General features: G+C 44.4%; 1 protein-coding gene across 1 annotated transcript; it reads right to left on the reverse strand.

Annotated features, from left to right (window-relative positions):
- Positions 1 to 1018: 1018 nt before the first annotated feature.
- On the reverse strand, positions 1019 to 22518 carry acss3 (acyl-CoA synthetase short chain family member 3; the record flags this gene model as incomplete). The annotated part of the gene is made up of 7 exons (XM_084338443.1): positions 1019 to 1105; positions 5658 to 5833; positions 6660 to 6759; positions 7237 to 7359; positions 7996 to 8077; positions 22295 to 22358; positions 22515 to 22518. The coding sequence occupies 7 exons, from the start codon at positions 22516 to 22518 to the stop codon at positions 1019 to 1021; spliced, it is 636 nt and encodes a 211-aa protein (XP_084194569.1).
- Between the last annotated feature and the right edge of the window lie 842 nt (positions 22519 to 23360).

The following is a 23360-nucleotide window of genomic DNA, read 5'->3' on the forward strand; positions in this document are numbered from 1 at the left end:
CCTACCTGTCTTTTGGTTATTTCTGACGGAATATTCGATAGAGAGACTTTATCGCTTTGACTCGTTTTTACATCGTCGATTTGCACGAACAAATGAATCGTTTTTATTTTGTTCCCCTTTTTATTTTATTTAATTTTGTATTACTACTTGTACTTTGGTCAGAAACTTAAGTGGTGAGCGAACAGATTTTCATTGTCAATTAAAGAGAACTGCTGTCAGTGAAAAATGAGTCACAATCTTTTCCCGCCACAATTCAACCCCCCCCCCCCCCCCCCCCCCACCCCAAAAGACTACATTTCTAAATACAGAACCACGTTCTGCTTCGCCAATGCAATTGGTCAATATAATTCCCCCGGGCCATGTGATACGACGAGGTAAGATTTGTCAGGAGGGATTTATTGATAACGTTTTTTTCCCCACAGATCTGATCCATGACTATTGACTGATGAGATGGAATCCATTTTTCACAATTGAGTACCTCAGACGAAGAACCGTGTCACTCTGTGTTAAGTTTTCAGAGGAACAATGTTTTCTAACTTTATTATCTGAAGATGGTAAGTTAGAGTGTTGTGTTCATTCATAGTTAAAGACAGTAGAGGTTGAGTACTTTAGTATCTAAAGATGGTAAGTTAGAGTGTTGTTCACTCATAGTTAAAGACAGTAGAGGTTGAGTACTTTATTATTGAAAGATGGTAAGTAATCTTCCATATCGGTACATTCCTATTGGTCAGGAAACATCCCGTAGCTGCCCCCACAAACCTTCACACTGTATCACATAGAAATGCAACCAAGGAGTTCACTCCAGATGGTTAATACTAAGGTATTGGATACAAAGCACTGCTTGTGTTTACTTTCACCATCACCTCCAAAAAAGGTGCCCTGACTTGCACCTCCCTCCTCACGTCATATGTGAAAATGCCTGCGCACGGTTTTACGATGTGCAGATGCATCTTCAGCTCCGGTCTGTCTGTCCGGTTCCGTGTGCAGCATCAGGACCCTCCGCCTGCCCAGAGGGACCTCACTGACCGGCAGGTCTCACCACCTCCTCTCCCATCTGCCTCTCGATGTCCTTGAAGACCTCAGGGTCCTCGATGGTTGGAGTGATCTGTGGAGAGAGACAGTTTTCGGACAGGAGAGAAGAGAAGGTTAAATGAATATACACTAAGGTGCCAGAAGACAGAAAAGCAGTATTAGGAAAGAGGTTCACGCACGTTTCTTTAATGAAACAAAAGCCTAGCTTTCACTCATAAGACCGTCAACAGGGCAATGAAGGTCTTATGACCGAAAGCTGGGCTTTTGTGGAATTGAAGACACTTGCGTGAGCAGAACCTCGTTTCCTAATCGCTTGCAAGCCGCCCCATAGGCTCATATCTGTGATTCCACCCATGAGGTCCGACTCAAATTGATCCATCGCCTGCTCAGCAGGAGATCGACGCGGCAGCAGTGAAGTAATGATAATTCAATAGGGCTGGATATCGGCAAAGGAACACTGTACGATTCAATTCTGAAGCTATGGGTAATCATTTGATTTGTTTTACGTGATTCATGTTAACGTTAGAATTTACAAATGATGCCAGTAGGGCTGTCCCAGACTAAGGATTTGGATGGTCGACTATGATTGGCCAAAATTTGCCGTTAGTCGACTATTGGTCCAAAAAATATATATAATATTTTTAAAACATTTTAAATTGTTTACTTTTGTATCATTCCATTTGGGCTGTGGGGGGTGCTTAATGTCTGAAGGAGTCGACTGAAGGCTTCTTGTCCTCTGCAAAAGCATGCAATTGGTCCACTGATGGGTACATCTTGATATTTGTCTAGTCTAGTGAAATCCTCTTTCAGTGCCTCTGTGCCTGTTTTCTTAGGCAGTTAGCCTCTGGTATGCGTGCCATTAGCGTTAGCCACGCTTCTAGGCCTCTTTTCTTTTGGAAAGAATGATAAAAAAATTAGAAATATTTTAATTTTTTATATTCGACTAAGAGGTTGGCCGGTTGACTACGGCTCCTTTCGACCGATTAGTCGACTAAACGACTAATAGGGGTCAGCCCTAGATGCCAGTGAACAGTGATACAGTGTGTTTCAGGAGACTAATTGAATGTTTTGTTATTAGACAAGCAGGGCTCTCCCCAAAGAATGAACCAGCTCCATCCCCTCCCTGCAGCGTCATGGTTCACACGTCTGTGTCATAAGGGTCAATTTAATGTAGAGATACATTTGGCCTGCGGTGGTACAACTTGCAAAACACAACAGACGCAACAACCGTGCACTTGCAATAAAAAGTTAATACAGGGGAGTGCACACGTTGTGCCCTGGTGTGTTGAAACGTGCCGTGAAATGTAAACAAAGGGCGGCTAAGTGGCGCAGTGGGCAAGGCGCTCGCCACTAATGCGGGAGATGCTGGGTTCGAGCCCAGCTCTCGGCATTGCTACCAGCTTGGCTGGTCGTTCATACTAACACAATTGGCAGTGTTAGGGGGTGGGAAGCTGGTGGGTGGGGATCGGACGTTGTGGACAGCGACTCCTACAGGCCGGTTGGTGCGCCTGCGCTGCAGAATCAGGAAGCGACGGGGGCGGCGTGTCCCTCCCACGCAGACCCTCGCCGCTGAGAGATCGCGCTGTGCAGGTGAAAAGATGCGACGGCTGCCTCCTCGAGTACCGGAGGGGACACGTGATGCAAGGCTTCGTCCACATTGCAGCCGGCTTGTGGGAGGCGTGGTCTAACAACGTTCGAGACAGGGGAGGGTAGAATTGGACGATACGAAATTGGGATGGGAGAAATATAGAAAAATGGGAGAAAAAGTTGATAAAAAAAAAAAAAAATGTAAACAAAGCGTTCCAGGTTTTCACTAGAACCCCCACCATATTTGAAACCCCTGCCACTCATCTTCCATAGGAGCTGTGAGACGATGGCTACAGTGCCACCTACAGGAGCGGAGGCCTTAATAGAAGCGAGGGACATCGGTGCTCCGGTTTTCACAGCCGTAAAACAATTAAGTATCAATACCAGAATTTGAAAACTCTATTGAATTGAATGGGGAGAAACAGTGATGCCCTACAGGTTCCATTTCTTAATCTTTTGAAATCTTAAAAAGGTTTTGAATCTTTCAGTTCAATCAAAATGTGTGCTCAAAAAGTGGGGCCTGCACATAAACATTAACATTATTAAAATTCTGAAATGTACATTTAGTTCCTTAGCTCTTGCACAGGATAGGAGGACAACTGTCCCGTATTAGCCGGGAAATCACCGTATATTGGGCCAAATTGGTTTGTTCCATACAGGGTTCTCAACCTTTCTGCTGCCAAGGCACCTCTGTGTTCAATAACATATTCCAGGGCACCCCTACATACGATAAAGACTTTTCCGGTCCTGTCTTTTTGGCTACAATGATGACAAAAATGCTTGCTTTCAAAATAACGTTTATTTAAGAAACCGGGAAACACATTTGTGTGTATATGCAGGTGATATAATGCATTATTAATAGGGATGTCCCGATCCGATCACGTGATTTTCAGAAGATCGGGATAAAAAACAAATTACAAAGAAATCTGGATTTTTTTTTTGGACCATGTTCACGTCTTAAACTCATACTGAGGCCTTAGTTTTGGTTTTAAATTGCATATCATCATTAATTTATTTATTGTCACACAGAGCAGAAGAATTTTGCCAAAACAAACGCATTTCCTTTATACATCAAATGATTTATGTCAAGGATGAGGGACATCCACTAGTTGCAGAACTTGCAGTCACCTGATTTTTACATTGCTCTCATGAAGCAGCAGGTTGGAGGCGGAGTTTTTAGATTACTCCGGTTACAATTCCTCGCTTGAATGAAGTAAACTTTTCACCTGGATAACGTCAACATTTAGGGTGAATGTAATGTGAGAAATTGGGATGGGATTATTATTATTATATATTTTTTTTATATATTTTTTTTGATCGGATCGGGAAAGAACGGTATCGGTAGATACTCAAAATCACATGATCGGTATCGGATTGGGAGCAAAAAAATGTGATCGGGACATCCCTAATTATTAACAGGTGTTTCAGGTCTAAATGGCTTAGTACTGTTGACATTACACTGCTTGTAGTAGTAAATCAAATAGCATATTTCTTTAAATAAAATTACAGAAAATTATCACTAAAGTGCTATCTGTTGCAGCTGCACTGTTCTCCATAAAAATAGCATATTTGGATAAGTGTGACCATTTCACAGAAAAGGATCACCAAGTTACCATTTCTCAAACAATATAAATAAATACAGAAAATAAGCACATTTTTAGCTCAATGCGAGGTCTGCTGCTGCTGGCTAATAATACGGTCAATACGTGGGGAGATCTTTGACAAGGCAACACGCATGTCATCCTCAAGGCTCAACTTGGCCCTATATTTTGTTTTCAGAGCTGTCATGGATGAAAAGCCAGCTTCACACAGATATGTGGTGCTGAATGGTATCAACACCTTAACTGCTGCATCATGAGATACTTGGTACTCAGCACCACACTCTGAAACGAGCTCTCCAGGTGGTATCAGATGAGATTTCAATGAGTTCTTCCAAGAGTTTGGATGGAGATGTGTCAGGAAGCTTTGTCTCAATGTTGTCTTGTTGTGTCAATGTTGTGTATTGCACTATCACAGGACCTAGCATGTCTTACCATGCTCTGTAAAAACTCATGTACATATACCGATATGCCCTACTTTGATTACTTGTATTATTGCACAATGTCGTTCTATTGGATTCTTATTATATTCTTATTATTGTATTATGCACAATCGTTGCGGGCGAGACCCCCCGCATTTCACTGTATCCATGCCGTGACAAATAAAACTCTTGACTTGACTTGACTTCTTGACTTGTCTGTAAATTTTTTTTTATTATCCAGAGTAACTTGGTGATCCTTTTCTGTGTTTTATTAAATAATGATTTTCAGATTTTGAGAAATGGTCAAACTTATCCAAATATGGTATTTTCATGGAAAACAGTGCAGCTGCAACAGATAGCACTTTAGTGATAATTTTCTGTAATCCAAAAAAAAAAGATTTGATTATTTTTTTTTTTTTATCTCAAGGCACCCCTGGCAGCTCTCTGAGGCACCCTAGGGTGCCGCGGCACCCCTGTTGAGAACCGCTGGGACCTCCCTTGTCCTGTATATTGACTGACAAATGATCCGTGATAAGGACAGGAGGAGAGGAAAGTGGAGAAGACAGGAGATAGCTCGCTGGTGTTTCTAAACCATGGACAGCGCTGTTTGGTGTGTGTACTGCATAGTAAGGACATCATTGCTGTGACGTTGCTTGTCTATAAAAGGAAGGAACAAGAACTTTGAGAGACTATTAGTCATATAAGTAAGAGATTCTGATCTGACAACATACAGCTTGCTGACCAGCCCGTTGTTCAGTTCAGACTGTACTGTTAGTAAAATGGTCTAAAAAGGTGCAAGATATGGTTATTTTGTGTTTTTTTTTATGTCTGACAGAGAGGCTGTTTGGGTGAAGTACCAGGCAGCACGTCAGGCGACCTTTTGTTCCTTATTTAGTAGTGAGAAAGTTGGCAACCCTAGGAATAAGTAACAGGCACAGTATTTCTTTCAGTAACCGCTTCATTTGGAACGAAGCGAGACATTGTTGCCCGGGCGGTGGCACTGCTGTGTGTACACTACCTTATATGGCTTGCCGTTGGCCAAGTTGGCCAGGGAGGAGCGGGGGATCTTGCCCGAGCGAGTCTTGGGCAGCCCTCTGACGAACACCACCTTCCTGAAGGCAGCGACCGGCCCGATGGTGTCCCTCACCAGCTTCACGATCTCCTTCGCAGTGTCCTCCTGGCTCATCTGCACATCTGAGACCATGTAGAAGAGGACATTCACGCATAATTCACATGTTAAATATAGTAGTTCTCATTTCTGGAACCCCATTTCATACTTGTGAGTGAGTGACGACAAAGACAACATGTAGTTCCTCACACTAGCTCCGGATAGTTCACTACCAACCGATGCAAAGTCAATGGGGTCAAGCCCCTGTTTGTACAAGCTGACCGAGGCTCACTGACATCGACTTTGTGTGAAGTGGCTTCAGCTTGTAGAGGTCAGCTCGTACAGACAGGAGCGCGACCCCATTGAGTTTGCATTGGTTGGTGGTGAACTACCCGGATGTATGAGGAACAGCATGGATTACGCTGAGAAGGGACTCATAGATCATCTTATTTTGTAAGTAATCAGAATCAGAAAAGTCTTTATTGCCAAACAAGCTTGCACATACAAGGAATTTGTCTTGGTCATTTGGTGCATCAACATTAACTTATCTAAAAAAAACTAAAAAGAAAGTAGAATAAAATGGGATATATAAACTAAATTATAATAAAGACAGTGGAATAGAATATGTAACAGGGCTGTACAGTATTGTGCAACAGATATTAACAGTGTCATGTTCAGATGCTCACAGTTTTGAGTATATGTGCAAAGATAATGTATAGTCCAGGAAGAGTGCGTTAATGTAACATACAGGACCAGGGTTCCAAAATATCAGCAAAAATCCCGTTAACACATCAGTGGATTTGAATGAAACTTGGGACTGGAGTGACATGGAGGGACAGGAACGTGTTTATTTATTCCATCCGATTTTTGTGTTTGTTCATTTGATCACAACGTCGTGTCTCTGTGATTTACCATTTCTGAGGACGCACAAGGCCAGGGGCACGTGGCCCTTCAGGGGGTCTTCCTGCCCGACTACTGCACAGTCCACCACACTGGGGTGCAGCAGCACACACTGCAACACACACACACACACACCAAACATTACGACACAGAGGGAACAGAATACGAGACAGACTTCAGACAGAAATCACTATCAGCTCCAGCTTGTACAGTTGCACAGTGTTTCCCCCCCCACCCAACCCCACCCAACCTCCTCCAATGTACAGTTTTTACGTCAAATGTATATACTCCCTTTTCTGGACTCTTTTTGTATCACAAACAGTACTGTATTTGCAAATCTGATATGTCATAAATGTATAGATGTAGCAGTACTGACTATCTGTATGACTCATGTATGTCATATATGTTACGATGAATTGAAAACGGGGGACCCTGATGTAAACAAGACTAAAGTCTTTCTCAGGTCTGCATCCCCTTAACAATTGTATGTATTGAGCTGTACTGTACTGTACCCATTCTGCAATCTGTTAATAAAGTTTTCAATCAATCAATCAATCAATCAATTCAATCAATCAATCAATTCTCCCACCTCCTCCAAGGCCCCGGCCGACAGCCTGTGACCCGCCACGTTGATGACGTCGTCGGAGCGCGACATGATGTACAGGAAGCCCTCCTCGTCCACGTAGCCCGCGTCCATGGTGTCGTAGAAGCCCTGTGGTCAAAACAGGGTGGAACGACCTCCGCTCAAACACCTTGGTATATATGTACGGAAATATTGTAGAATCTCGTGTATTCAGGCATAATGAGTGAAATATGCTGTGGAAGGTCGATATATACGCTGCAGTGGAAACAAATGAAACATGTAATTAAGAAAAGACATATTATTAATTGCTAACTGGGCCTGCATTGGTGCTGGGTGCTTTGGACTAGCAGGAGGCACGTTTCATCATTTTTGTTCATGTTTACACTGGTATTTAATGTATATCTATCAACCAAACATGTGCTGTAATTACTTGGAGGTTGTAATTCACCGGGTTCTGCAGTATTTCTAGTCATATTTATATTCCTATAATGAATCATGGTCGTATAGTAGTATTTCAATGTCTGTGACGAAGCGTTTTAACACTAGAGGGCGCCCTCGTACCGTCTACAGATCACACCTCTGTCTATCTAGGCCATGGTGTAGTTGTGCCAAGGGCCACGCGAGGGAAGTGGAATCAGAGACGACACAGGAATCACGTTGGTGGAACTGGAATTCGGCACAACAATGTGCTTATCAATCTCCGCCATCTGTGGCTTGAATGAAACAAGGTGCAGCAGCGTATTGTGATGACGACGGGCAACATACTGGGAACTTGGTGAAATAGAGCTCCCTGAACAGCTCCTTGTTTTGCCACAGAGCCAAGGCTGCGCCAGGAGGCAGAGGCAGTCTGGGGGTGAGGAGAGACACGTGTTAGCTGTGGATCATGCTTTGGTTCATGAGTTTGACAGATACATGTTGTATCAAGTCTTTTCTCTGCACAATCCATGCTGATCATCTTCCTACTGGACACCCACAGCTCCACTTAAAGGAACACGCCAACATTTTGGGACATTAGCTTACGGTCTTCTCCAGAGAGAGACAAGAAGATAGATACCAGTTTCCCCTCTGTGTGCGTTCAGTAGATAATCTGGCTGCATGTTAGCCTAGCTTAGCACAATGAATGGAAGCGGACATGACCGGTTAGCCTTCGGGAGAGGTGTTAGTTGGATAATGCCTAGGGCTAACCGGTCATGTCCGCTTCCATTCATTGTGCTAAGCTAGGCTAACATGCAGCCAGATAGCTTTCTACTGAACGCACAGAGGAAGAAACTGGTATCTATCATCTTGTCTCTCTCTGGAGGAGACGGTAAGCTAATTTCCCAAAATGTTGCAGCGTTCCTTTAAGTCACCTCAGACTAATTCAAAGTCAATGGGGACAAGCTCCTGTCTGTACGAGTTGGCTGAACACAACTGAAGTCTACTGTGTGTGTGTGTGTACTGTGGAGTGGATTTCAGGTACGTTACGGGCAGCTTGTACAGAGAGCAGCTTGACCCCATTGACTTTGCATTAGTTTTGTGGCTAACTAACCAGAGCTAACGTGAGGAACAGTGTGGCCTGTGTGCTGAGAAAGGCCTCTCAACCAATGACAACATCATTAGGGTTAGTTAGGGGCGGGCTCCGACATCAGACCTATAGGATCATCGAGGAGCACATGGTGACACTTCATGCTTATCTCTTATCATGGTCCTATATAATACAAATCAGGCTGATTCATTGTTAATCATATGAGAGAAATGAGGTTGTAGTCTGGATAACTATAGACCCTGGGGCCACAGGTCATTTCTCTATGGCCATACCTACCCTTAGAAATTAGAATTAGCATTTTACTATTCAGCATACAAAGCCATTGTTCTGAGAAGTCGTTTTCATATACAACTGAAGCTGCTATAAGGAGAATTTTCGGCAAGAATATATCAGATCATAATGTACATTATTATCACAGGAGATATATATATATATATATATATATATATATATATATATATATATATATATCAGATTAGTTGCGATACCTTGGTATGATTCCAGTAAACACACGAAATCATTAGCAGCCTAAATCTCACGATAAGACTACGTTTCCCATGAACCCCGGTGCTTGCTGTTGCAAAGGAGATTTCACGCTCAGAGGCTAAGAACAGACTCGTCACAGTCTCGTCAGTTATGTTTCATTCAGTGATGATGCCGAGGTACGGACAATGCATTTACAATGACACGTCGATGAAATCTTACTAGTCGTTATGGTTGTTACGGTTGTTTTAAATGGCCATTCCCTGGTTTCAATAAGCCCAAAATAAATAGATCAGTCTCAGATAATTGTGTTTTGTTTTTATATTGCATAGTAAAATTACAATTAAATCAATATTAAAGGTACTATATAGATAACATCTTTATGTAGAGTAATAATTATATATAATTATTTTTTAAAGCTTTTAGAAAGTATTGCTTTCCCCCCCAAAATATGATTGATTAATTAATTTAGCATTTAATTCATTCCCGGCCAACCACGTATATATACGTGTTTGCCCGCCAACCGGTCAGTGCCATAAACGTATATATACGTTTTTGGATCGTTATTTCTTTTATTTGATTTTTTTATTCATTTCAGGCACACGGACCTCTGGGTTACCATAGGGAATCATTCTGAGATCGCTAGAGTGCAATACCGGCCGCATCCTGCTAGGTGGCAGTATCGCCCACCCTTTGAAACCTTTTTTTCACACCCGGTGTTACATTTAATTCCCTCCGGGCGCAGTATTTTGGGTCAGGCGAGTCTAGCAGTTCACCCGATCACATTGAAACATGTCCAATGCCCCCGATGCATGTGTTGTGCCGGATTATGTTGGCGACACGATGGACACCAATACTGGAAATCGCGAACAGACAATTGGAATATTCTTTTTGGGATACCTTCTAGTAAAGGTAAGGACTATATGACTATCAATCCTACTTTGATCGAACCATAATTTCACATCGATCGCAACGATCATATGTAACGTACTCCAAAACGCATGCCGTTGGTGACGATCAAAGCATCAAAAAATTATCAAAAGCATTCATGATGAAACATAATACCTATTATATATATTTGATTTGGAAATAGTAGCGTGTCCAGGCAAGAAACGCCAACGCTTATAGCAGAATTCACGTAGCGCCCTATAACTCAGCTTTTCCGGAATTAGCCCGGATCACTCTGAAACTATACAATATTCACCACGGTATAACACGCGGACGTATACATGAAGAGAACATTTCTTTTTCACATGTTGAACGATGGATAGTTGATGTCAAATGAGCCATAGAATTGTCTCCATAGCTATAATATAGAATATAGATATAGCCCTGCAAACACCGCCACGCATCCCTATCTCTTAGAGCGGTGGCGCAGTAGGAACAAAGATGGCTAAACCCGCCGGTGCTGAAAGAGTTAAAAGATCAAGATGAATGTTGTTGTTTACATGTCGCAGGTATCCCCCCCCCTCCCTACTTCCCATTTCCCCAGATGGAATTCACCTGATTGGTTAAATGACATGCTGGTGCTCTAGTGCGACATCTAGTGGCTGAATGTTATTATAGTACTGCATTTGACCCATCCTAAATACTTAGGGAGTAATTTAATGCCATGTAATGCCAGCACCCTGGTTTACAGTCCCCATGAAACGACTAGCAGAATGCTATTTGATTCCACATATTATGTATGTGTTTCCTGTAAAACCAGGAAGCTAGGGAGGGAATTGTCGTGGATATTGATTGGCATTTATAGTAGCCAATAGTGCTGAATGTGCATTTCGTGGTGTGTGTGTGTGTGTGTGTGTGGGGGGGAAACCGGAGTACCCCGGAGCTAAGCCACGCAAACACGGGGAGGAGAACATGCAAACTGCACACAGAAAGGCCCCCCTGCTGTGGTGTGAACCCGGGACCTTCTTGCTGTGAGGCAACAGTGGCGACCCCCCGAGCCACGGAGAGGGTAAGCCGGTCGGTCCGTCCAGCTTCAGACAATAAAGACGAGGGGGATATTATTACACCTCACCACAGATTGTCTAGACATGGGGCCGGTCTCCTCCGCTGGACATGACCCCACGTGACCCTCAGCGAGCATGCAGACACACCCCCACACACACACAGAGGAGGAGGGTAACTGGGTCACTGAGTCTCTGTTTTCACAGGGGCGACCCACGTATCTAGAGTTATAACAAGGAGGATGGGTCACAGCCCCGGGGGGCGTTCTCACGGATGTTCATCGGCACCGGGAGAAAACGCTAAGTCACATTTTTTACAACACGCTGCGTCTCCCGGCGGTGATGGAGAAGTCGTTTTACAGAACGCTGATCCATTCTCTTATATAAGTCTAGCCGATGACGATCCTTTTTTAACCTAACAATGTTGATCTTTACTATATGTCTCTGTGCAGATCCATTAGACAGTAGGGCTGACCCCTATTAGTCGATTAGTCGACTAATCGGTCGAAAGGAGCCGTAGTCGACTGGCCAACCTCTTCGAATATAATAAAAGAAATAATAATAATAATAATTTTTTATTTTATATATATATTTTTTTATCATTCTTTCCAAAATAAAAGAGGCCTAGAAGCGTGGCTAACGCTAATGGCGCGCATACCAGAGGCTAACTGCCTACGAAAACAGGCACAGAGGCACTGAAAGAGGATTTCACCATCTAATGAACACACTAGACTAGACAAATATCAAGATGTATCCATCAGTGGACCAATTGCATGCTTTTGCAGAGAACAACAAGCCTTCAGTCGACTCCTTCAGACATTAAGCACCCCCCACAGCCCAAATGGAATGATACAAAAATGTAAAAAATAATTTTTTTTTAGTCGACCAATAGTCGACTAACGGCAAATGTTGGCCAATCCTAGTCGACCATCCAAATCCTTAGTCGGGGACAGCCCTATTAGAGAGGGAACCGACTAAGTCTGCATGCACATGGCAATCTGGAATTTATTTCACCATCTAAGTGGTATATTCACCGGCCTAAAAAATAAAGGTATTGTAAACTACTGATGAGTTGGTCGCTGTGGACCAGCATCTTCTAATGGGTCTGACCCTTTAGCTCAGCTGGTTAGTGCGGCCACCTGTGGATCCCAAAGCCACTATGTTTTCAGATTATTTTAGGGCATTTGCAGTGGATAGTCGGAGAGAGATGGGGAGGCTGGGCCAGATTAGAACCCAGGGCGTTGTGATTACACTGCAAGCGTATTTACGTGGTGCGCCACCGGGGGGCGCCCCTGAATCCACTATGTTTTCTACCTCAAAATAAAGGTACATTCACTTATCTTCTCGAACAGTCGGACTCGTGGATGGAAGATAAGCGTGTGTTCAGAACCGTCATAATAACGCAAAACACACGTCTGTTTTACTCCAGTGTAAACATTATGACCTCGGGAGTCGTGTAACATGTATGTCCGTCGGTCACATGCTGTCGGTTATTGTACCAAAGGGACAAAACTTCAGAATGAAACATTTTAAGTTCCAATAAATGTGTACTGGTAAACAAACACAGTAGTGACAGGGTTTCAACAGAAGGTGCCGTTGAGACGGAGCACAAATAGCTGCCGCCCACAGTCCACACCAGAGGGGAACACACTCCATCACTGGTCTCCGCTGACATCGTATGGTGTGACAGGGCCTCCTTGTCATTTCAGTCTGCTAGCAAACAGCAGAAAAATACCTAAAATATACCCTGCGTGGTGGGAGGCACTGCCAACAGGGTAAACAACCCGGAGCTACGTGTTTATAAGCTTCCCAACCGAAAAACTGAGACTTTAAGAAGAGAAAAGTGGATACAGGCAATACAAGTTCTGTATGACAAGTCAGCAGGAAGGGCACGACTCTATCAGCTGAGTAACAATGTTCATCAAAGTGTTGAGTGCTTACAGTGTAGGTTAGTTTAGGACAAGTGCATGACAGTAAGGTTAGTTTAGTTAGGGTTAGATATTTTTATAAATTTCTTCCTTCATTTCAGATATTGATTGAAGAAGTGTGTCTTTAGTCGAGGACGAAAGATTGGACAGGTTTCGGCTGTCCTAACTGTGGTGGGAAGTTCGTTCCACCATTGTGGGGCAATGACTGAGAATAGGCGGCTTCTCTTTGATGACCCTCCCGGAGCTTGGATAGGAGTAGGTCTGAGGCGGCCAGAAGATGCAGAGCGTAGGGGTCTTGAGGGTGTGTAGTTAGAGACCATTGACCGGAGGTAGGCGGGAGCCGTTCCCTTCGCCGCACGGTATGCCAGGTCGAGGGCCTTGAAGCGGATTCGTGCAGCAATGGGGAGCCAGTGCAGGTCCCTAAGAAGTGGGGTGACATGGGCCGATTTTGGTAGGTTTGAGATCAGGCGGGCCGCTGCGTTCTGAATGAGTTGAAGAGGCTTGGTGGCAGTGGCCGGGAGGCCAGCAAGCAGTGCGTTGCAGTAGTCGAGGCGGGAGATGACTGTTGATTGGACGAGGAGTTGGGTGGCTTCTTTTGTCAGGAAGGGGCGGATCCTTCTGACGTTGCTCAGGAGAAATCTGCAGGTTCTGGTTGTCGCTGAGATGTGAGCGGAGAAGTTCAACTGGTCGTCTAGGACAACACCAAGGTTCTTGGCGGTCGGGGACGCGGTCACAGCTACATTCTCGACTGTGATGGAAAGGTCGGTCAGGGGGGAGGATTTGGCCGGCAGATGAAGTAATTCTGTTTAGCTTAGGTTCAGTTTGAGGTGGTTGGTCGTCATCCAGGCGGAGATGTCAGACAGACAGGCCGAGATACGCTCAGAGATGTGGATATCTGAGGGAGGGAAGGAGAGGAAGAGTTGAGTATCATCGACATAGCAATGATACGGGAAGGCATGAGACGTGATAATGTTACCCAGTGATTTAGTGTAGAGGGAGAAGAGAAGGGGTCCAAGGACCGAGCCCTGGGGGACACCAGTCCGCAGGGGGCGGCTCCCTCTCCATGACACTTGGTAGGAGCGGCCATTGAGGTATGATGTCAGCCATGTCAGCGCAGAGCCAGCCACTCCCATTCATGCGAGGGACGCAAGTTGGATCTGATGGTTGACTGTGTCGAAGGCTGCAGATAGATCTAGGAGAATCAGGACAGAGGAGAGGCCTTTCGCTTTTGCTAAGTGAAGTGCCTCTGTGACCGCAATGAGGGCCGTTTCTGTGGAGTGGCCAGTCCGGAAGCCAGACTGATTAGGGTCTAGGTGGAGGTCATTCTGTAAGAGATAAGCAGTAAGTTGGTTGGATACAGCACGTTCAAGTGTTTTAGAAAGGAAGGAGAGGGCGCTCCAGTAGCACACCATGTACCACGCTGCGTCGCGGATCGGCCGACCTGAGTTCGATTTCCGGACCCGCCGTTATTTGCCGAATGTCTTCCCCTGCTCTCTCTCCCGTTTCACCCTCACTGTATCTGTCGGTCATGTCTGACCAGGAAAAGTGATAAACGCTAAAAAATAAACCGTAAAAAAAAAAGCAAGGAGAGAAGAGAGACAGGGCGATAGTTGTCTATGGCAGTGGGGTTCATGGTTTTTTTTTTTATGAGCGGTGTGACTCTGGCTTGTTTTAGGGAGGTGGGGACCACCCCCGAGTTAAGGGAGGAGTTGATGGTTGCAGTTAGGAATGGGAGGATGTCCGGTGCTATGGTCTGGAGGAGTGGGGAGGGTAGCCGGTCCAGCTGGCATGTGAAGGTTCGACGTTACAAGTGTCAGGGTCTCTGCATCTGTAATGGGAGAGAAAGATGACAGAGTGAAGGATGAAGTTCTCGATTCAGCATTTGGAATGGGTGGGGGTTGGGAGAAGAAGCTGCGGATGTTCTCCACTTTTTCCTCAAAGAAGATCGCAAAGTCTTCGGCAGAGAAAGATGAGGGCATCAGCAGCAAGAATGGGAAGACTGTGAGACTCTTGACACCTTATCCTAACGTGTGCAAGTCATGGTCAGCATTAAAAGATAAATCAGAAAGCTATATCCTACAGTATTATGTGTGCAAGTTTCTTAGTTAACTAGCTTGCTAACACATACAGTAGCTGACATTAGCTTGCTAAAAGCTAACGTGCCCAGTCGTCATTTTAGTTAAAATTACACTACTTTTCCTCCCTCCTGTGGTGTCTAACCTGGAGATATTGACAGTATATTGTTTGTCAATATATACCTTGCTCTCTGGTAGACACAGAGTGCTACAATATTCCTTTGACATGCTGGTATTTCATGTTTTTAACTAAGCTAAAGGCATTTTGTTAGGTTCCCCCCCTTGGTTGCATATTACAGCGCTGATCGTTTGCCCTCCAGTGGGTTTTGATGCGTATGACTCGTTGCGCTCCGTATCTATACAGCAATCACAGAAATTATGCTTTTGGAGTCTTACACAGGATAGGTGTTTAAAGGTAGAATCTGTAATGTCGTCAAACGCCACTTGCTTGGTACCCGCTTGGTACTTTGTTTACGTTCCTTGTTTTGGTGTGATGTGTGGATTGAAGATTAGTAACTTATTATACTGTGAATTATCCAGGTTTCTTCTAAACAGTATATTCTGTTTACATGTGCTGAGACAAAAGAATCAGAATATTTGAACATACTGAATATCAATGAGCAGCCCGATCTCGCTTACAATATGTAAATAAAGCACCAAACGACCACAGGAAAAAGGTACATATTGTACATTATGTTATAGCCATACGTAGTATATTGACGTATTTGCAAAAATTTACAATGTGCACATATTACAAATAATTAAACTTTCAACGTTTTAACTCTTAACAGGTGGGGGCCCGGCATCGGGCCGCCACGCCCGTGCACGGCACGCATGCACGTTACGACACTTTGCAAGTGTCTACCGGCTCGGGGCTTCATTTTTCACCGAACATATAATATACCGTTCGAAACATCTATTTGCCGCCATTCGAACGCCACCTTACTCGACCAATTCCGTGACTTGGTTCTCAAGTTACATGACGATATGTCAGGCGAGCGTCTTTTTACAGGCCACGTGTCAAATGACCATGTCGGACAGTATACACTCGAGAACTGACCAATCACCGCTGATGGTGAAAATTATTGGTCAGTGTTGTAGCCAACGAGTGTCCGCTTCCAACAATACCCCACGTGGGGGAGGGGGGGGGGGGGGGGTGCGAATATAGGAAGTAGGTTAAAGTTGACGAGCGAAAATGAGTTGTGACTCCAGCTTCAGAACGCACGGAGGTGGATGGCAGAAATGGATTTCTTTTTTGGCGTCTGTTTACTAAAACCTCTCTCAAACACTCATTTCTGAACGGATTTTTATAAAATGTGGACCTGTACTACATAAGACTTCAGGCTATGGAACCGCAGTGTTTTCCAGCTCATACCTCTATGCTGGAATAATGGAATCTGGAATCTGGCAACCACTAAAGAACAATTACGTACACAAGTTCAACTCAAGTTCAAACCTCTGTTACTCTTTTCCATTAGCACTCATTTTTTTGTATTAGTAACTTCAGAATGTTATCTTTCAAAAGAGACCAGGCTGATGCATGTGCTAAAAGTATAAAGTATAAAGCTAAGCTTTTCAAAAAAAGTATATAGTCCTCAAGTTCAAGTAAAAATAAAAATGGCCACTTTTCTGCCTGCCTGTTAAGAGGTTAAGAGAACATTTGAGTTCCCCTGCTGGGGAACAAACCCGGGGTGCTCACATGGGAGGAAAGTACCTTCACCTCAAGACTACCAAGACATTCTTTTCCGATAGCCTCGCCCCAACCCTAACCCTAATCTTAACCATAACTGTTATCTTAAACTAACCATAACTGTTGAACCCTAACCCTAACTTTATATCTTAACCATAACTGTTATACGTTAAAACCAACCATAATCATAGTATTGCTTTGTTTGTATCAGGATGGGTGGGTGGGTTAGTCACCCGCGCCACAACCATTGTTGGTTCGACTCCCAGTTTGTTTTGGGCCTTTGCCGGCACATATAGTATCTAGATATAGTAAATATATTACTTATACACACGCGTAAATATATTACTTAAAACTATAATGTAACGTACATTATGAACCTTTTTTTCTGCAGTCAATCAGTACTTTATTTACATTTTCTGATGAGACCGTGTTGCAATGGGATGCCTTACTGCTGATGCATTTCAGTCACTGAGACACATCCATGATGGTTCCTGCTGAAAACCCACGAGCAAAGACAAAAGCTCCCTCTGACTGTGTTAGTCTGCAGCACAATCTAGGGCGCCTCTTACAATATGGCAAAAATAAATAAATAAATAAATAAACCTAATACAGTACGTGCCACCGTGCCACGGTTCAACGGCCTGTGTTTAACTGAACGAGCCTGTCACACGCGGCTGGACACTTTTCATACGGGAGAAGCTACATCTGAAATGGCAACAAAAAAACAACGTAATTAAATGACTCGCTAATGTCTTTTTCCCCGTCGTAGCACTTGAAATGCAAGACAATGCTAACAGCCGTGACAGAGATTCATTATCCAGACGAAAAGAAAATGAGAACATTAACAGGCTGTCTTCTTGGGGGGGGGGGGGGGGGGGGGGGGGGGGGCTCTCTCTCTCAGCAACAGACTTTCTTCTGCCGGAGATATCGCCCCCATTACCAAGTCATCTAAGAGAATTTATAATAAAACGTGAGATACTTGAGCCCTAATGATATCCTGTGTTTAATTATGAATGTGGTAGGGGAAGGATTACAGGTAGGTAACGAGTTCAAAGCTAATTCTCATGAATGTATTATGTGACCAAATATATATATAAATATATATGTAACGGATGGTACCGCGAAGCGGAGTCACGATGGACTTCAGATGTTCTGGGGCGAGTAGCGGTGCTGTGGGTTAAACTCACTCTCACCCTCAAAAGACACATAGACACGTTACAAAGCAGTGAGTTCACCTCTTGGTATAGCGGTCTGTGCTGTTGCCCGCGCTGTGGGAGACCACGGGTTCGAAACTCCCTCGGGGCATCGAAGTTTGAGGTGACGATGTCACAACCGTTACATATATAAATGTACTGTACCTGCAGGTGGTGACAGCGTCCCGGTGCGTTGGTTGGGTCAGAAAGTCAACCAATCAGATTATTCAACCTTTCTTTCTTAACACTTTGCGTGCCAGCTGGGGGCGCACGATTTAGCGCTTGAGTGCCGGCGCTGTAGTCAATGGGAGGGGCGAGCACATTTGCGAACGCATAAACTATATCTTAAAGGTGACATGCATTATAAATGTCTTTTTTCAGTGTCTAGCATTGTATTATAGTAATAGGAGTTAGTATCAATGTGTTTGTGTCTCTAAATACCATATTGGCGGATTGCCGTCATTCAGGTCATTCATTTCCTGGTCGAAAAAATCTGGTCATTCAGATTTGACTCGCATGGTGACGTCACGTGGCGAGGATGGAGCGGATAGTGATCCGATTGGCTCTGTGGTTGTAGCGCACCAAACGGGGTTTGACAGAGAGCGAGCGAGAGAGAGAGGGAGAATCAGATAGACCCTCGCGACAGAGCACACATACACACACGCGCGTCACGCTGTCGTCTCTCGGTCTGTCTCTCTCCCCCTCTCTATCTCTCTCTCTCTCTCTCGATTCGGGAGCATAAAACTAACGCCCCGTCTATAGCGCGCGGCACAGTGGAAGACTTCCTCAAACGGGAGAGGGAGAGAGAGAAAGAGAAGGGGACCTGCGTATCTCGCACGCAGCTGTGTTTACACAGTGCTCTCTCTCTCTATCTCTATCCCTCTCTGTCTGCCACTCGCAGACTGTGTGGATGACCGGCGTCTATACTTTCCATAGCCGCATTTCTGCAAGACGCTCTCTGATTGACCGACGCCATTTTCTACACTGGTTAGGCTTAGGCACTCTTTCGAAGTAGGTTAAGGTTAGAGTTTGTCTTAGAGCGTGACGGCAAGTTCTTTCGACTGTTAAGCTTAGGCACTCTTTCGAAGTTGGTTAAGGTTAGAGTTTGTCTTAGAGCAGGGCGATAGAACGCCAGGTAGTTTGCAGGCTGTTCGACGCGGAAATGTGCAAAGACACAGCTCGTCACGCGATTGGGCAAACATGTCAGTGGCCAATCAGAGAGCGTCAGTCAGTAGCCAATCAGAGAGCGTCCTGCAGAAATGCGGCTACGGAAAGTATAGACGCGGATGACTGTCACTGAAAGTGCTTATGGGCGGAGCCCAGCCAATAACAGGCTGAAATCTTGAGGCTGGAAAATTATGCTTTTGAGTACTCCATTAGAAATATAAAACAATGATTTTTTTTTTTAAATAAACCTTACAGATGTCTTCCATAGACTCATAGGAATTGTGTAAAGTTGCCCAAATAGTGCTAGGAATAGCAATGCAGGTCCCCTTTAAATTATGGCTATGTGTCTAATACGCCCGTCGCTTATCAATGACTTGTTTGCAGTCAACATTGTCAAAACGGATAGTTTTTAATCTGTACATTTCCGTTTTATACCATTTTGAAAAACTTTCGTTTTTGGAAACTTCCAGAAAAAAGGTGATTCTGCAGGAATCACGCTTTAATGGAATACACAAAACACGAAATGTTTTGGCCTATTTATGAATCGTTTTCAAATAAACGCTAGATTATCGATAGTATATGTGTACTTATGCACGCTAGAGAAGCGGGCTGAAAAATCGATTATCTTATTTCCTGATCAGCACACACACACACATATGGGACACCCTGAGATATGTGAAAAAAACTCTGATTATCCCAAGACTGGTCAAATAGATTCCTTACCTCAGATCAGATGTTCTCCAAAAAGATTATTCCAATTCCTGATCGCCATTCCAAATATCGATCGCGTTTATTGATCCAACGCTGGGTACTGGAAACACATATTCCACGCTGTTCTGCGGCTCGGCGATGAATGGGATCGTCTCCGGTTACATGCCTGACAAGTAAAATGTGGATTCCGGATTCTTTTTTTCCCTTCCATTTCATTCAGTCCAATCCAATGGGTGCAATACCATCGGGAGAGACAATAGGGGGCGGTATTTTCCCTGTTCAAGTTCAGACAGATCCCCAATGGTAACCTGAGGCTAGATTGATGAAAAATGAATGGAAATCGCTAATAAAAAAAAATAACGATTAAATAACGAGATTTCTCGTCGTTGGCACTCAATGTGTTAATGCAGGTGGTTTGATCATTTTTTTTTTATCCTAGTAAATCAATATCCTATTTCTGATGATGTCTCATGATAGTCCATGTGTATAATAAAGTATATTTGCACCACAAAAGGTCACAGATGCATCACAACTCGGCTGGTTACGCCGTTAGAGTGCAATTTCCTGGCGGTAAACTTTCTGCAATCTATCTTCTTAGTAGTGAGTCAGTAGAATTGATTACATGGAGCTGTAGTGAATGGGGCGGGGCAGGGGTTCTCAAAATGGGGCCCGGGGACCCCCAGGTGTTCCGGAGGGTCCCCGGAGAAATGGGTCATTTTATTTTCACTAATAGTTCCTTCATGAGAGGTTAGGCAGAATGAAATAATGTACAGTATATGAATGATTATTCTGAGGTTTCCCTCTAAGATAAGATAAGATAAGATACTTTATTGATCCCCTTGGGGAAATTCAGGCATCATAGCAGCATGGGGGAAGGGGGGGGGGGGGGGTTACAGGTCGTAAAAACAACACAAGCAGTGTAAACAAATAGGTCAATATAATTTACTATCTAACTAACTGAAAAATATATTCACAGTATTCACAGTGTCACATAAGGTGCAGTATGCACCTCTGTTATCTCCACGCCTACAGATGTTTATGGGATCCACAACTAAATCATCCCTGGGACCAGATCTTATGAAATGGGGATCCCTGGACTGTATCAATTTGGGGATCCACTGGAGTACCACTGGGTGAGTACAGTAAGAGGACCTGGGGTTGCTTGTTGGAACCTCTCACACAGTCAAACTCACAGAACAACACAATGTTCTCTCACAGGCTGGACGAAGGATCACTGACCATGACGATGCTGCTGATGTACATGTATGAATGAGTCATTCGCTTTTGGTTTTCGGAAAATGGTTTGTACGGCTACTTTTGAGGGTTACAAATGTGAATCATTGTTATTTTGTTTAGGACAACATGCCTATATAAGCATTATGCCAGAATGAGACACCGTTGACAGTCTGGAATGATAATGATGTGCATAATGTATTGTGTGATATATGACTGAATAAAACTACTACTACTACTACCAACACTGAATTCATAACATTAATAGTAAAAAAGAAAAAATGGTACATTGGAAATCTGAATGAAGAGTGAGTGAGTGAGTGAGTCAGTGAGTGAGTGAGTGAGTGAGTGAGTGAGTGAGTGAGTGAGTGAGTGAGTCAGTGAGTGAGTGAGTGAGTGAGTGAGTGAGTGAGTGAGTCAGTGAGTGAGTGAGTGAGTGAGTCAGTGAGTGAGTGAGTGAGTGAGTCAGTGAGTGAGTGAGTGAGTGAGTGAGTGAGTGAGTCAGTGAGTGACTGTGTGAGTGAGTGAGTGAGTCAGTGAGTGAGTGAGTGAGTGAGTCAGTGAGTGAGTGAGTGAGTGAGTCAGTGAGTGAGTGAGTGAGTGAGTGAGTGAGTCAGTGAGTCAGTGAGTGAGTGAGAGTGAGCGGGTGAGTGAGTGAGTGAGTCAGTGAGTGAGTGAGTGAGTGAGTGAGAGTGAGTGAGTGAGTGAGTGAGTGAGTGAGTGAGTGAGTGAGAGTGAGTGAGCGAGCGAGTGAGTGAGTGAGTGAGTGAGAGAGAGTGAGAGAGAGTGAGAGAGAGTGAGTGAGTGAGTGAGTGAGTGAGTGAGAGAGAGTGAGAGAGAGAGAGAGAGTGAGTGAGAGTGAGTGAGTGAGTGAGAGAGAGTGAGCGAGCGAGCGAGCGAGTGAGTGAGTGAGTGAGTGAGTGAGTGAGTGAGTGAGTGAGAGAGAGTGAGCGAGCGAGCGAGCGAGTGAGTGAGCGAGCGAGCGAGTGAGTGAGTGAGTGAGTGAGCGAGCGAGCGAGCGAGTGAGTGAGTGAGTGAGTGAGTGAGTGTGTGGAGAACAGAAGCAGTATAAAAGAGTGACTAAGCTCAGCTAGGCGTTGTGTGGCTTACCTCACCACAATATTTCCCAGGATCCTTGGCTTCACTTCCTGCATGTCATCATCGATCACCGTGACTGGTGGAGAGAGAGGACGAGCATACAAATCATGTACACCAGGGGGCGGGCCGGCCGGCGGGGGAGACCAGAAACACGGCTCTGCTCTGAGACAGAACAGAACCGCTTCACTCCCGCGCGCGGAAGGCGTTTCTCTGTTGCTATGCCATCGTTTACTCATTACTATACGGAGGGGAGTACTGTTTAGAAAGGATGGCACAATGTATCGACTTACGAGTACAATTTGAAGGTAAGACTTCAGTACAAGTTGAATAATATAATAATAATAATATATTCTTTAATATAATGTAAAGGGAAAAAAAAATACTGTATACTGTATATTTAATGTCAACATAATTTTCTCTCTAACACACATTATGCACAAACACACTATCTCTCCCTGTCTCTCTTACTATCATACACACAGACACACACACACACACACAGACACACACACACACACACAGACACACACACACACACACACACACAGACACAGACACACACACACACACACACACACACACACACACACACACACACACACACACACACACACACATATTGCCTTCACTCCGGGACATCTGCACACACTACCCTCTCTCACTCTCTCTCTACACACAGCCTTCAACTTGTACACATATATATAATACACACACGACATAATGTACACACATCATAGTCCACTTTGTTTGTGATACTCTCCTGTATAAACACGTCGTTAGCTCACCGTTCTCCAGGTTCTACAGGCTATAACTGTAACTTAGGTCTCTCCATGTTGCATCATGTCTGTCGGTAAACTCTATCCTTAATCAAAGACACTGTCGCTGTCCGCCTGCGTGAATAATATCTGGTCACATTATTCCACATCACCCCCCCCCCCCCCCCCCCCCCCCCCCCCCGCATAGACATTAGTGAGGGCCCTGTGCACCTGACTGGAGGGGCCCTGTGCACCTGACTGGCGGGGCCGCACGTTAATGAAGCCCACCACCCCACCCCCCCTTCGGTGGAGCGCTGCCAACA

The sequence above is a fragment of the Notolepis coatsorum genome (genome assembly GCF_963971535.1).
Source record: "Notolepis coatsorum genome assembly, contig: SUPER_15_unloc_1, whole genome shotgun sequence".
NCBI classification, from domain to species: domain Eukaryota; kingdom Metazoa; phylum Chordata; class Actinopteri; order Aulopiformes; family Paralepididae; genus Notolepis; species Notolepis coatsorum.